The sequence below is a fragment of the Trichomycterus rosablanca genome, chromosome 5 (assembly GCF_030014385.1).
Source record: "Trichomycterus rosablanca isolate fTriRos1 chromosome 5, fTriRos1.hap1, whole genome shotgun sequence".
NCBI classification, from domain to species: Eukaryota; Metazoa; Chordata; class Actinopteri; order Siluriformes; family Trichomycteridae; genus Trichomycterus; species Trichomycterus rosablanca.
The window spans coordinates 10,202,151-10,216,915 of NC_085992.1; the positions used below are offsets into that span (position 1 = coordinate 10,202,151).

The 14,765-nt window shown below is 35.4% G+C and overlaps 1 protein-coding gene across 1 annotated transcript; it reads right to left on the bottom strand.

The window, feature by feature from the left end:
* Window positions 1-5,720: 5,720 nt before the first annotated feature.
* Window positions 5,721-12,113, bottom strand: tspan14 (tetraspanin 14). The gene is made up of 9 exons (XM_062994858.1): window positions 12,060-12,113; window positions 11,224-11,312; window positions 10,672-10,722; window positions 10,108-10,254; window positions 9,797-9,967; window positions 9,314-9,439; window positions 9,165-9,218; window positions 8,253-8,366; window positions 5,721-7,131 (listed from the first exon to the last, which is right to left on the bottom strand). The coding sequence occupies exons 2-9, from the start codon at window positions 11,302-11,304 to the stop codon at window positions 7,063-7,065; spliced, it is 813 nt and encodes a 270-aa protein (XP_062850928.1). The 5' UTR covers window positions 11,305-11,312; window positions 12,060-12,113; the 3' UTR covers window positions 5,721-7,062.
* Between the last annotated feature and the right edge of the window lie 2,652 nt (window positions 12,114-14,765).

The window sequence follows — 14,765 nt, forward strand, 5'->3', positions numbered from 1 at the left end:
ATAAATCTTAAGTACTTTAAGACCGTTAACAATCAACATACTTTCTTGTTTAAAGAGGGGGTCAAGGAATTTACTGTTTACAAATATGTATTCAAATCTAAATTTATAAAAGAAATAAAAAGCATTTTTGGTTTATGAATATAATATTTAGCTAGTAATATAATTAGGTTAATTATAAATAAGATTCAATTGGCTGAAAGAGAGGGTTATCAGATATATACAAAATATATTGGCTTTTAATTGGAATGTCTACCAATTTTTTTTACCCAAATCCCAGAACACATCCACCCAAAAGGAAAAGGTATTTACACAATCAATAATGAATAAGTGATCAATCGACTCACTAAAGCTTTTCCAAAAGACACACCGATCAGAGATGGTAATACATCGACTAAATCTATCTAGCATCAACTGGGTAACATCTGTGAAGTGTAGTAACTGGACAAGTTACCTCAGCAAAGATCCACATGATGGCGCAGAAACACCACAAACATTCTGACAAAACAGTTTATTTGGTCAAAGTTATTATCCAGTTATTATCAAAACTGGCATACATAATGAGTACAAATTATAATTGTCTATAGAACTGCAATAAATTATTTCATTTAAAATTAAATAAGCAATATTATAATATGCATTAAAATGAATGAAGTGCATCCTGAGTTGGATTACTGATTCGGTAGTTTATTACTAGTTGCTCATAGGTTTTGTCAGTCACATGTGTTGAGTGCCCGTGGCGTCACCGATGTGCCATTGTGGATGTACAGTGTATCACAAAAGTGAGTACACCCCTCACATTTCTGCAGATATTTAAGTATATCTTTTCATGGGACAACACTGACAAAATGACACTTTGACACAATGAAAAGTAGTCTGTGTGCAGCTTATATAACAGTGTAAATTTATTCTTCCCTCAAAATAACTCAATATACAGCCATTAATGTCTAAACAACCGGCAACAAAAGTGAGTACACCCCTTAGTGAAAGTTCCTGAAGTGTCAATATTTTGTGTGGCCACCATTATTTCCCAGAACTGCCTTAACTCTCCTGGGCATGGAGTTTACCAGAGCTTCACAGGTTGCCACTGGAATGCTTTTCCACTCCTCCATGACGACATCACGGAGCTGGCGGATATTCGAGACTTTGCGCTCCTCCACCTTCCGCTTGAGGATGCCCCAAAGATGTTCTAATGGGTTTAGGTCTGGAGACATGCTTGGCCAGTCCATCACCTTTACCCTCAGCCTCTTCAATAAAGCAGTGGTCGTCTTAGAGGTGTGTTTGGGGTCATTATCATGCTGGAACACTGCCCTGCGACCCAGTTTCCGGAGGGAGGGGATCATGCTCTGCTTCAGTATTTCACAGTACATATTGGAGTTCATGTGTCCCTCAATGAAATGTAACTCCCCAACACCTGCTGCACTCATGCAGCCCCAGACCATGGCATTCCCACCACCATGCTTGACTGTAGGCATGACACACTTATCTTTGTACTCCTCACCTGATTGCCGCCACACATGCTTGAGACCATCTGAACCAAACAAATTAATCTTGGTCTCATCAGACCATAGGACATGGTTCCAGTAATCCATGTCCTTTGTTGACATGTCTTCAGCAAACTGTTTGCGGGCTTTCTTGTGTAGAGACTTCAGAAGAGGCTTCCTTCTGGGGTGACAGCCATGCAGACCAATTTGATGTAGTGTGCGGCGTATGGTCTGAGCACTGACAGGCTGACCCCCCACCTTTTCAATCTCTGCAGCAATGCTGACAGCACTCCTGCGCCTATCTTTCAAAGACAGCAGTTGGATGTGACGCTGAGCACGTGCACTCAGCTTCTTTGGACGACCAACGCGAGGTCTGTTCTGAGTGGACTCTGCTCTTTTAAAACGCTGGATGATCTTGGCCACTGTGCTGCAGCTCAGTTTCAGGGTGTTGGCAATATTCTTGTAGCCTTGGCCATCTTCATGTAGCGTAACAATTCGTCTTTTAAGATCCTCAGAGAGTTCTTTGCCATGAGGTGCCATGTTGGAACTTTCAGTGACCAGTATGAGAGAGTGTGAGAGCTGTACTACTAAATTGAACACACCTGCTCCCTATGCACACCTGAGACCTAGTAACACTAACGAGTCACATGACATTTTGGAGGGAAAATGACAAGCAGTGCTCAATTTGGACATTTAGGGGTGTAGTCTCTTAGGGGTGTACTCACTTTTGTTGCCGGTGGTTTAGACATTAATGGCTGTATTTTGAGTTATTTTGAGGGAAGAATAAATTTACACTGTTATATAAGCTGCACACAGACTACTTTTCATTGTGTCAAAGTGTCATTTTGTCAGTGTTGTCCCATGAAAAGATATACTTAAATATCTGCAGAAATGTGAGGGGTGTACTCACTTTTGTGATACACTGTATCAGCAAAGACACTTGCATTAATTCTTTACTCTTTCGTATCAGTGAAAGCTGGAGAAGCAGACGCGAAATGAGAGGAAACCATACCGAGACGAACTCAGGATGCCAGGGATCGTTATTTGGATAAATATCATCTGTTAACAGCATTGATAAGCTAAGTTGGTGGCGAGCATGTTGAGCTTGTAGTGGTAAATGTTTGTACTGTTCATGCTGCTTATGTTGCACAAATAGTTCTTAGTTTTTTGTCTGTGTCTATTTAATAAAGTACATATACATTTTACTGTTCTGATTTGTTTACACTCTGAAAAACAATGGTTCTTTAGTCGAGACGATGGTTCATTTGCATGCTTAAAGGCTTCTTTGCTTTATAAAAATGGGTCTTAAATTCGAAAATACGACTGATCTGAAAAAGTGGGTAGTTGCAGGAGAAATGTTGCCACGAAATGTATTTGTCCGTTTTATTATTTGATTAAGAAAAGTGCATCAAGTCAGTCAGTCAGAAATCACAGCTGTTCACAGCTATTTACGCTGGCATATAGGCCTATAATTACATACAATATGTAGTCCTAATTATTGTCAGAAAAAGAAAAAATGCAAACCACATTTAATGTTGGTCCATGGTTTTGTGTCCTTGATGACACTTCAAAGCTAGCAGAAGTGTATATTTATCTCCCTGATTAATCTTTATCTTAAATCTAATTATTATTGTTTTTGTTCTTTCATTTCTGACAGAAGAGTGTAAGTTTCTGAATACTTTGCATTGCACATACAGAAATAAGGGCAATTTGGAAATATAATGGAAATTATAGTGTAAATTATATGTACGTAAAGTACGAACGCACTTTGCGCACCCTACGCAAATTCGAACTGTCAGGTTCGTAAATCGGTTGGTAAATACATTTACAGTATATAAACAGTATACAGTATATTCTTTTTCCAAACGTAAAGCCGCTCTTAAATACCACTGCTGCTTAATATCGCCATCTTGTGGACAACAGTCGTATGTACAGCATTCTACTTATTGTTTATTATATTTATATAAACAAATATGTCACATTTGCGTGACAAATGTATGTCATTACCCATAAATAAATAAAAGAATAATTTATTAAGACAAATATCTGATTATAAGTTATTTTAATGAAATAGTAGTAGTATTTTATTGTGCGGCTTTTCCACATTCTGGTCAACACAACGCTACATTAGTGGCTGGTAGCGAATAAGAGATCTGCGCATGCGCATTTCCAAACTACAACGCTAGACTCGTTTTTAATTATTTTGCCACCATCATGAGTTCACTGAGAAGTTCGATTAAATCTGATAACTATCTTACCGTCTGCACTTAATATAATACCCTGTTTCCCCGAAAATAAGACAGTGTCTTATATAAATTTTTGCTCCCAAAGATGCACTAGGTCTTATTTTCAGGGGATGTCTTATTTTTCCATGAAGAAGAATTCACATTTATTGTTGAACAAAAAAAAAGAACATTTATTATATACTGTATGTATATATATATATATATACATACTGAGCCACTTGTACGGCAGGGACGGTATTGCATTGCAGGGACGGTGGCTCAAAAGCACCTCTTGTCAAAAGCCAGGAGCATCATTAGTGACTCCACTCACCCCTGTCACAGACTGTTCACCCTTCTGCCCTCGGGTAAAAGGTACAGTAGTCTACGCTGCAACACGGACCGGTTCAGAAGAAGTTTCTACCCAACTGCCATCAGACTTCTGAACAGAACAAATTAACCCAAATCTGATAAATATTTTCATCTATGGGTATAACATGTGCAATATCCTTAAATCTTAACAAGCAGTAACAAAATGTGCAATAACAAAATGTGCAATAATTATCATTATGTATAACCACTGTGAATTTTTCTGCATGTGCAATACTTTAACTACAATGTGCAATTTTCGTAATGTCAGTATTATTAGTAGTAGTATTATTTAACTTTACTATTCTATTACTATTCTATATATATTTCTTATTTTTTAAACCTGTGGTGTTTTTAACGTGAACCAATGCACGTAATCTTGTTTTTTCTGTACACTTCGGTGTACAGTAAAATGACAATAAAGTAAATCTTGAATCTTGCAGCTTCCGGACACCAGGGGGAGCTCACCACAGCACACTCGTACAGCACAGCAGGGACAGCGTACGGTCCAAACAAAAACTTGGCTAGGTCTTACTTTCGGGGGAGGCCTTAAATTTAGCAATTCAGCAAAACCTCTACTAGGTCTTATTTTCGGGGAAACACGGTACCTGTTGGCAAACAGCTTCAGAGAACTCCACCATCTAAAACCCCAAACAGTAAAACCGAACACCGATCAGATGAAGGAGCACCAGAGGAACCAAATCAAACATGGAAAAGATACTCAGGTTCACCTAATTGGAAAATTTTATCAGGTACCATGAAAAAAGTTTAGATACATTTATATAATGTAGCCTATGCCATGGCAGTCAGTGATTTTTGAAATGTTTCCTTTTCTGTGACTAAGTTTGTGAGAGGTGTAACAAGATCAGCTGGGTCAAAAATATACACACAACACACCTAATATTTAGGTAACTGCTTCTTAGCTTCTAGAAGAATTGATTTTGATAGTCATCAACAAGCTTTGGACCTTTTGTTGCATCTCTTAAGATAAACTGATGTACACTTCGGGTTTTAGGCCCCACATCCTCGTTGGAGTTTTACTCTAATAATATCAAATTATGACCTTTATATTTCAAACACGAAATTGCAAGTGTGATCAAAATAGCTACTATTTTCTTCCCATTCAGATGCCTTACTACAGAGTGTAAAGACCTCAGAATACACCAGCAGCATTTGAGAACACCTGACATAATGCATACTGTTGTAGTACACAGTAGTGGCAACAGTCTAAATTAAGGTGCATTGCATTTATTACTTTTTTTTTTTTTTTTTACATTTTCCCCCCAATCTGTTCATGTCCAATTAGCTTTCTCTTTACTGCTGCTAACCTCCACTCATGACCAAGGAGAGCTGTGACCATCACACGCCCCCTTCGACACGCATCTTTTTACCTACGAGGCGAGTTCATATGGGGTTCAGTCTCCTACACATAGTCACACACTAATTTCCATTATCCATCGCCCCTGATTCAGATCCCTTTAATCAGCCAGCAGAGGTCGTAGTTGCATCAGTTAGCATCCAACCCTGAAGAACAAGCTGGGTGTTGAAAATAAAAAAAAAATTAACCGTGTTGAGCAGTTTGATACTATAAAAACATCAAAGATTATTACATTAAAATAATAAAAGGAGCAATAAAAACAGCAATTAATGTATTCAAATACAAAAATATTTTATTTTTAATACAAAAAATCTGCTCCATAAAAATAGAAGTGGAACAGGAAAACAGTAACACAAAATTAGAAAGTTACAAGGAGTAAAAACCTTTAATTTCTAGTAAAAGTAAAAAAAAAATCATAAATGTATTTTTTTATTTGAAAAAAAAACAAAACTTTAAGATTCTAAGCTAACCAGTAGAAAAAGAGGAAGACTGCAGTGTTTAACCAGAAACACACACGCACGCATGCACACATGTATTACTGAAACAAAAACCAATAATAGCATTACACCTACACTCTTAACATGAAGAAAATATTAAGCTTCTATTTACATAAAAGCTGCAGAATTTCTTCTTTAATTGAACAGACCAAAGTGTCCACAATGTCAAAATGATGAAAATGTTCTGTTACTATGAGGACACTTGGCTTTATTAAGAGATAAACAAACGCCCCTATAAATGTTAATAAAGGCACTCAGTGGGTAGTAAACAGAAACCTGTACGTAAACAGCAGAAAAGTTTGTATTTTTACATGTAATATATGTTTGAATAACATCACAATTGCTGTTAACATTCATGTTAATAATATATTGTTTTTAATAATATAAATTTACTACTGTTTTGTTATTTGTTTTATTTAAGTTAACTGAAATATTAAATATTATAACTAATATTTTATTACACTATGTAAGTGTAAATAGGCAGATTAGGCTAAATATTTGTGTGAGTAATGAGTTAATGGTCAATTCTGTTAAATTACTGCTCAAAACTGTACATGTGAATAATACAAAGCTAAAACATTGCCAGAAAAAACAGGCATTATGGTGAATTTGCAGTGATAAAGTACATTGTGGTTGAATGGCATTAATAAATTGTGATGTTTAAAGAGTTATAGTTTATTATAGCATAATAATATTGATATTATAATTGTCGCATAATAATAACAGTATTACTAATAAATGAAGTTTTATGTTTAGTAATAAAGACCTGAGAGGTTTTAGACTCATAAAGGCACGCCAAACACTAAACTTTTATAATGAGGATTCACACACACACACACTATATCTCACTCACACACACACACACACACTATATCCTCACACACACACACACACACACACACACACTATATCTCTCTCTCTCACACACACACACACACACACACACACACACAATATATCTCTCTCTCTCTCTCTCTCACACACACACACACACACACACACACACTCACACACTTACACACTCACACTCACACACTCACACACACACACACACACACTCACACACACACACACAGAGACACACAGACACACACAGACACACACAGACACTAAACTCAGTAATAATTATTGTTCACTTTTTCAATATCGCTGATGAGAGTTCGGGCCAGGAAGATTCCAACCATCTAAAAAACACAAACACAACAAATGACTTTATTCAGTTCTTTGTGTGTGTGTTGATGTAAACTATTAATTATATTATTATTAGATTTATATAATAATACGTTCAACTTATATAGCACCTTTCACATACCCAAGGGTGCTTTAGAAAAGGAAATACTAGAGAAAAAAACACAACAAAACTAGGACATAGAGAAAGAAGAATGAGAAGTATGAGCAGTGAAAAGAAAAGTTTATAGTTGACTGTTGAAGGAAGAGCTGGAGAAAAAGCTATGAAGAGCATGTGGAGGAGAGTTACAGAAACTAGGGGCTGTGGAACTAAAATACCTGCCACCAACATACACAGGTCTAATATAGAAGACAGCTAGAAGGCCAGAACCAGAAGATCTAAGAGAAGGGTTGGGACATAAATCCAGCTTAAGTAGAAAGAAGGAGTTTGTCAACAACCTGGTCTTTCAAAGAGCTCTTTCAACTGTGCATGTTTGGAGTGGCAGACTGGAAGGGTTCATACAACTTGTTTTTGCTATAGAAGTCCTGAAGTTGACAGGCCACAACTCTTCCTTTAGCTAAGAAAGGATGGTTGGAAATAGCTCTGTAAATGGGGAACTGTAAAAATGTAACTCAGGCTTTTTTAAATGGGTGTAATAGCAGCCACTTTAGGAGATGATGGTACAGAGCCTGTGGAAAGACACTGATTAATACAGAATTTAAGAACAGCCATAGGAGCAGGGTCAAGAGAACAGGAGGTGTTTAACATGGTCAAGAAGATGATTTTAATATGATCAGAGACTACAGCTGAGTCAACATGACTGAAAAGAGACAAACTGTTAACATTTAGACGTTAACTTGGGACTTTCGAAGACTGAGTTCTGTCATTTTGCAAGTATATTTTAGACTGTCAGCATTACCCATGCAACGTTACTGCTAACTAACCCCTATGACTCCCAATACCCTCTACATCATTTACATTCTTAACACCCCATAAAACCCCCCACAATGCCATTACCCAGAACACCAACACTTTACCAGAACACCTGCTTACCTATAACAGTTATGAATGTGGGTGTAAATGTAACACCTGTGTGTGTCTTTAACAAATGTAAGTGTGTGTGTGTGTGTTCTTTACCTGTAACAGTGAAATAACTATAAACACTCCCGCTACAATGTAGATGTTGCGTGGCAGCCACTCCTCCAGTGCATTGACACAACCTCTTTTAAAGATCACACTGGGCAGCTTACTCTACACACACACCCGCGTGCACACACACACACAAACACATAATTAACCAATAAACCAACAAGATGTAAATTAAAAATAAAGGGAAAAAAAACAATTTAAATTTTTTGGTGCAGAAGTATATAATCAAATAAAATTTGTTTAAAAACAGAAAGTAATAATTTAAGTAGATGCAGCCCAGACAGGATGCTAGACAGGATATAATTTACATTTAATTAATATTAGGGGGGGAAAAACTCACAGAAAAGAGAATAATGCTAAACAGACTTGAGATTTCTGTGTAAAACAGTTGGATAAATATTCATGGTGCAAAAATGACAAAGTTAAATGTTGGATTTTGCACCAGGACTGTCCAAAGGATGTGAGGAACAAACATTGGTTATGTGAATGTGCTTAGTATTATAATGCTTCAGAATTCCTGTCTTGTATAGATAACAGGAATGTTAACAAGAATATTAATGTGATTTTACTTTAATAAATGTTTTAGTTTGTAGACAGTCGTTATTAGTTACTAATTTGAAATTAAAATACTAAAGGGGTACAGGCTTACAATGATTTTTTTAACAAAAATAAAGAATATCATATTCCTGCTTTAAAACAGTATTATCTAAAACAATATTTATGCCCCACCTGGCAGTAAATACACACTACCATAACAGCACAAGACCCTATTTATGGCTGGCTAGGAATCCCCTAATGCTATATAATATAAAGCATTTGTCATAAATATTGATGATGATGATGATGAATGCATTATTGTTGTTTCGGGTGTAGGTGAATGAAGTAATGAACATTTCTTACCACTGATTCCGGTGCTCTGATATCATACCCACATTGTGTATTCACCACAGTGTCCTACACACACACATAAAAAAAAAAATAAAAAAATAACGCTTCATACAGTAGTACACAGTATTTGTGTGTGTGTGTAACCGTTTAAGTATTAGTACCGCAGGGTCACTGATACAGCAAGAGAATGGAACTCCACAGCGCTCTCTGCTTGGATTTGTTACTGAACAGTTAAAATAAACATTCTGGTTCCAGTCATCTGGATCCTTAGCTCCACAGCAATTATTCTGCAACACACACATACACACTTACAGCATTTTGCAGAAGCTTTCATCTGAAATGACACTTATGACCAAACACATTGCAAGCTATTGAGGGTTAGAAGACTTGTTTAAAGGGTCTAAAGCAGCAACGCTATTGAGTATGACAAATTACAAAAGTATTTACACTGAATTCCAATAATGATTTTATGATGAAACTGACAAATGGGAACTTTTTAACAATATCAACCAAGTTTTATAAACTAATTAGATTCAGAGAGCACAGTATTAAAAATATTTTAATGTAAGTGTACCACTGTAAGTGTGTGAAAGTCTGCATATTACTGTGCTAGTGTGTGCATATGTGATTGTGTATATATGTACCAGTCTCTGTAAGGAATCAATCAGGTTCTGTAGATCAATATCATCTCTGTATCCTTTAACATTGGCAATAAAGAAATCACTAATCCAGCCTTTGAGTGGTTCCTGAAAAACCAATGCTAACACAGCCGCTGTCAGCTCCAGGAAGAAAATAAACCCAATCACACCTGAAAACTACAGACAGAGAAGAGAGATAAGTAATTTACTCTTTTATAATGTTTTTTGCTTGGAAAAAAATTACATGTAGTATTTACATGACAACTACTAAATACTGAATTGTATTGATTTTATTTTAAAATAAAATATAATCTCACGAAGCGCAGTAGGCAGATGTTTTCTCTCAGTGCTCCTACACAGCCAGCAAATCCCAAAATAAATGTTACAGCTCCAACCAACAGAACCAACCAGACTGGGTCAAATCCATGGAGACGGGTCACTTGAGTCAGGTCCAACAATACCCCCTACACAGAGATACACACCCACAGCCAGCTTCATTCTCAAATCCAGTATAAATACTGGGTTAATTTTACTAGTAATCTATTTACTTTGAATCATTTAGCTTTACGTTTACATAATTTACCCAACTTTGCCATGTTGATCCTTTTACTCATGGTCTGATGCAAAAATCTAACATAGTATGTTTTTTACCACTTCCAAATGTTCAAGCTACAAAGTGGGAAGACATGGATGCCTTGACTGATGATTGTTTTAATTTGGTCTGTACCAAAACTCCTGAACAGATGAGTAATTACATTTTACACTTGTAATCAGTGACTATCCACATTAGAGAAATAAACTCAGGTAATTAACACTCAAGTAAATTTACTGAACCTCTGTAATATTTATCATTAATCATTACAAATATTATAGTTTCTTACCTTTTCACTCCAGGCCCAAAAACCAATCGCTATAAACGCTGCTCCAGCCAACTGAAACGCACATGTACGCATTTAATACACTTTTCTTCTACCTACACATCTGGATACAACACAGCTGGTAACATAATTTTTCGTCATTTCCTTGCTCCCTTTTTTGCATCCTCAAAGCGAAGACATGGATCAAGGTAAATAAGCAAGGAGATTACGTTATCCTGTAAAGATAACCTGATTCTAAATTTTTATTTAATGGCTAACTAATTAACAGCTTTCTTAATTCTGATTCACTGACTCCCTGATTCTTATTTACAGACTTCTAATTCAAACACACAATTCTTCATGTCCTGTTGACAGTACCAGAGGAAATAACACAGTCAGCAGAGAGTTTAGAAAAGGAAGGAAGTGTGTGTTGTTTCCCCTACAGCAGAATAATAGTGTGTGCAGAGATGAAAGTAAGTACAGTATCTTCACACATGATTACAATGAGTAGGAATTAGGGTACAAGTATCAACGGTAAAAATGTGCATATCTGTATTGTTGGTGTGTGTATCTTACCCAAAAGATAATGTTATAGCTGAACATGAGATATTTGTAACAGCAGCTGACCTCTGCATTTTCATATCTGTAATAATACATCTTACTTCCTGTAACACACACATTATATACATACAATAAATTGAACAACATTTAGCAATTTCTTATAATATTTCAAAAGCGCTATTGTGTTTGTAGTGTCCCCATAAATAAACTAAATCTAAATTACATGTTAACCGAGTAAACGTTGAAATATGTCATTACTAATTTGTAGTAAAAGCTGTATTTTCCTTTTTAATTCTTAAAATATTTTTAGTATTTTATTGAATTAATGTTATACAGGGTAAAGTGGATTTTATCTTAATTAATTTTGTATTAATACTTGTTTTTTCCTGCTGTAATAAACACATCTAGCCTTATATATGTATGTTTTATTACTTTTAGTATAAACGTATACCATGTACATTAATTTATCCTTATTATTAATACTACTACTACTATTATTAAATAACCGAATTAGCCACAAGTGCTAATGTAAACACCATGAATATTTCCTGCTAAGCATGGTGTTTAAAATCAAGAATTTTAATAGTAAATTATTAAACTACTATTAAACTACTATTAAACTACTAAACTACCACTATTACTGTTTAATTAGCTATTAGCATAAACAAACAGCACACGAAGCGAACAGCTAACAATGCTAACTAACAATAACAAACTGTGTCGAGTATAAATCACAGACCAAGTAAAAACTTAACTTTTATCAATTTAATACTTGATGTTTAGATTAGGGCCAGTTTGTAATAAACAGCAATAGACAGTTATTTACGATTAGTAAGCGGATCAAAACTTACCGACGTTTTTCCGCTTTCTGTTCGTCTTTGGGGTAGTAAAGCGAAACTCAGGGTTGCCAGGTCCAACAACAAAATCTGTCTAAAACCTGCTCTTCAAAAGCTGCAACTATCCCAAAATCTAAGAAAACAGGATATAAATGGCAAAAGGACTACCAGTGTACTACTCTTTAAATCTTTTGTTAATGTTTGTTTAAAATTTTATATTCCAATGTGTACTTTTTGCGTTTTGTTTACAATGGTATTGTTATTAGAATAGTTATTTTATCATTATTTTATTAGTAATGTTAATAATAATAATATTTTCTGATTATTCAGGACAGTCCTTCCCATTTGCGTTCTACTGTCACTTCAGCTGAAGCATACATCTTCTATTTTCTGTTCTGTTTTCTTCTCTTCTTCTGTCATGACTTTTCAGGACTCCTTTTCAAACTCCTTTTCTCTCTCTTCTTTTTTAATTGAGTTTTAATTAAAACTATTTACAGTCTTTTTTCTTCTAAACAGCTTCTAAGTGCTGAGTAGATATTCATTTTCATCAGAGCTGTTTGTAATGAGAGCGTCAAAGCTTTAAAGAACTTTTCACCAATTCTTCAATTTTAATAAACCTGGCAACTCTGTGTACATGGAACAGCCTCTTGTATTCGGTTCTTTCAGGCGGTTCTTATACCCAAGTCTTTGAGTCGGTTCTTCGACTTCGTTTAATCATTAGATTCTCCTCTTGCCCTGTTCCAGTTATTTTTCCTATAAAACGAACTTTTTAAATTAGACTGATAATCTGCATTGCTCTGGAGGTTCATGGTGCTGAAGCTCGCATCACCTCTTAAAGTTGATTTAGAACTTCAGCACCATGTTAACATGTGAACAGTCTATAAGCAATAACCGTCACAGAACATTATGTTACTTCATTATTCATTTACTTTCAGTCATCACAATAATCTGATGATAGTTGTGATGGGTCTAGCGCCACCCAGTGAGAGTATAGCATGCTCCCTGTACAGGCCAGGGCACTGGTTGATGGCAGGATATTACACACTTACCCATTATATAGAGAGAGTTTTTGGGATAGGCTCTGGACCAACCACCACCCTAATCAGCAAAAAGGTCTTTAGTTTAGATAAATAAATGAGTGAAAGAATAAAAGAATGAAATAACTAGTTTTATGTGTAAATAGTGGGTGCAAGCACATGGTCATTACTAAACACCCTAAATGTAGTGCAGCCAGCCCCGGTTCTGGACTGCTTTGCTTGGGGGGGCAGTAAAACCTAATGAGGGGGCATGTTGATAGTCATGTTTTTGAAGCCAGAAATATATTCAAGGCTTGATTTGTGCATGAATGATGACAGCCAAGCTATTGATACTGGCTTAAAGTGATGTATGAGGTAAAGAAATAAAAATGCATGTTTTCGAACTTAAACTTAAAACCCAATGATTAAAAAATACATGTTGATTATGTAAATGGAGAAAAAAGATTATCTAATTGTATTTCATTTTAATACGCCCCCTTAATTAAATTGCCATTACTAATAGAACAACTCTATTTCTTGAAAGGCTTTAATACAAATTTAAGTCAAAGCTGACAAATGTACCTACACACAGACTGAGAATATTCAAACGTGGAAATAGGAATGAGTGAGAATATTTATATTATTGGGAAATTAAAATATAAAGAAAACAAAAGAATACTAATTCTGTAAAAAAAAAGTGTTTACCAGTATACCTGCCTCTCGCTCACACTAACAGAACATATACTGCCGAACTGAACTGTTTGGGGCAGTCTGCCGATTTTTATATGACTCAAAGAGCCAATCAGGAATAAGCAAGGAAATATCTTCACACTGTAAAACAAAATGCATTTTTGTGATTGGTTCAGAGATAATTTTAAAAATAGCCGTTGCTTGCATTGTGCTTGGGGGGGCAAAGACACAATTTGGGGGGGCAATGCCCCCCTCAGCCCCCCCCCCCCCCCCCCCCCTAGCGCCGGCCCTGAGTGCAGCCCCTAAAATACCCCCAGAACCAAGCATTCGGTTTCAATTATAGCATTTACACATGTTATATTTTTTATATTTATTGTTGTTTTAAAAATATAAAGTCAATTATTTACATTAAAATATGAATTGTACAATACAGATACAACATGAACATAAATAATGAAAACAGCTGCCATTCAAAGATTAAATTATTTATGATATAGTAAAAAAAACAGTGAGGAGTGTAAAATCAGGGCTGAGGTAGACTTGCAATTACATTCATTTCATTTTCATTACTAAACTTAATCTTAGTTAAAACAGTTAAAACAGTGTAAATATAAATAAATTTAATCATGTTGGCTTTGTATTATTAGTATGAATGTATTCTGAGAATTATCACATAGCATTTAGTACACACAAATAATTAAAATGGTATACACACATTCCATTTTTTACTAGTTTCGTACCAAAAAAAACATTCATTGCATTCCAGAGTTCAGTAATAAGTAATAATAAGGAATGATAAGAGCACTTTTACTGTTAAGTATGATATAAAATGTTTGGACAATCATATATTTTCCACACACAGGAAGTGCTCATTAGCTGCTCGTAAATCAGTGTACTGAAATAAACACTTTTAAAACATTCACAGTCTTCTATTCGTACCATTTTACTCTTTCAGTTATTATTGTTACACACAGAAAGTTTATTGGTTCCCATGACAACAGCATAATGGTCGGGT

Coding starts and splice junctions, on each gene's coding strand:
- tspan14 (XM_062994858.1), bottom strand. CDS start 11,304: ATGTATTATTACAGATATGAAAATGCAGAGGTCAGCTGCTGTTACAAA. Junction 9,440..9,796: donor TTGATTCCTTACAGAGACTG/GTACATATATAC, acceptor TGTGTGTTGCAG/AATAATTGCTGTGGAGCTAA. Junction 8,367..9,164: donor TCAGAGCACCGGAATCAGTG/GTAAGAAATGTT, acceptor GTGTGTGTGTAG/AGTAAGCTGCCCAGTGTGAT.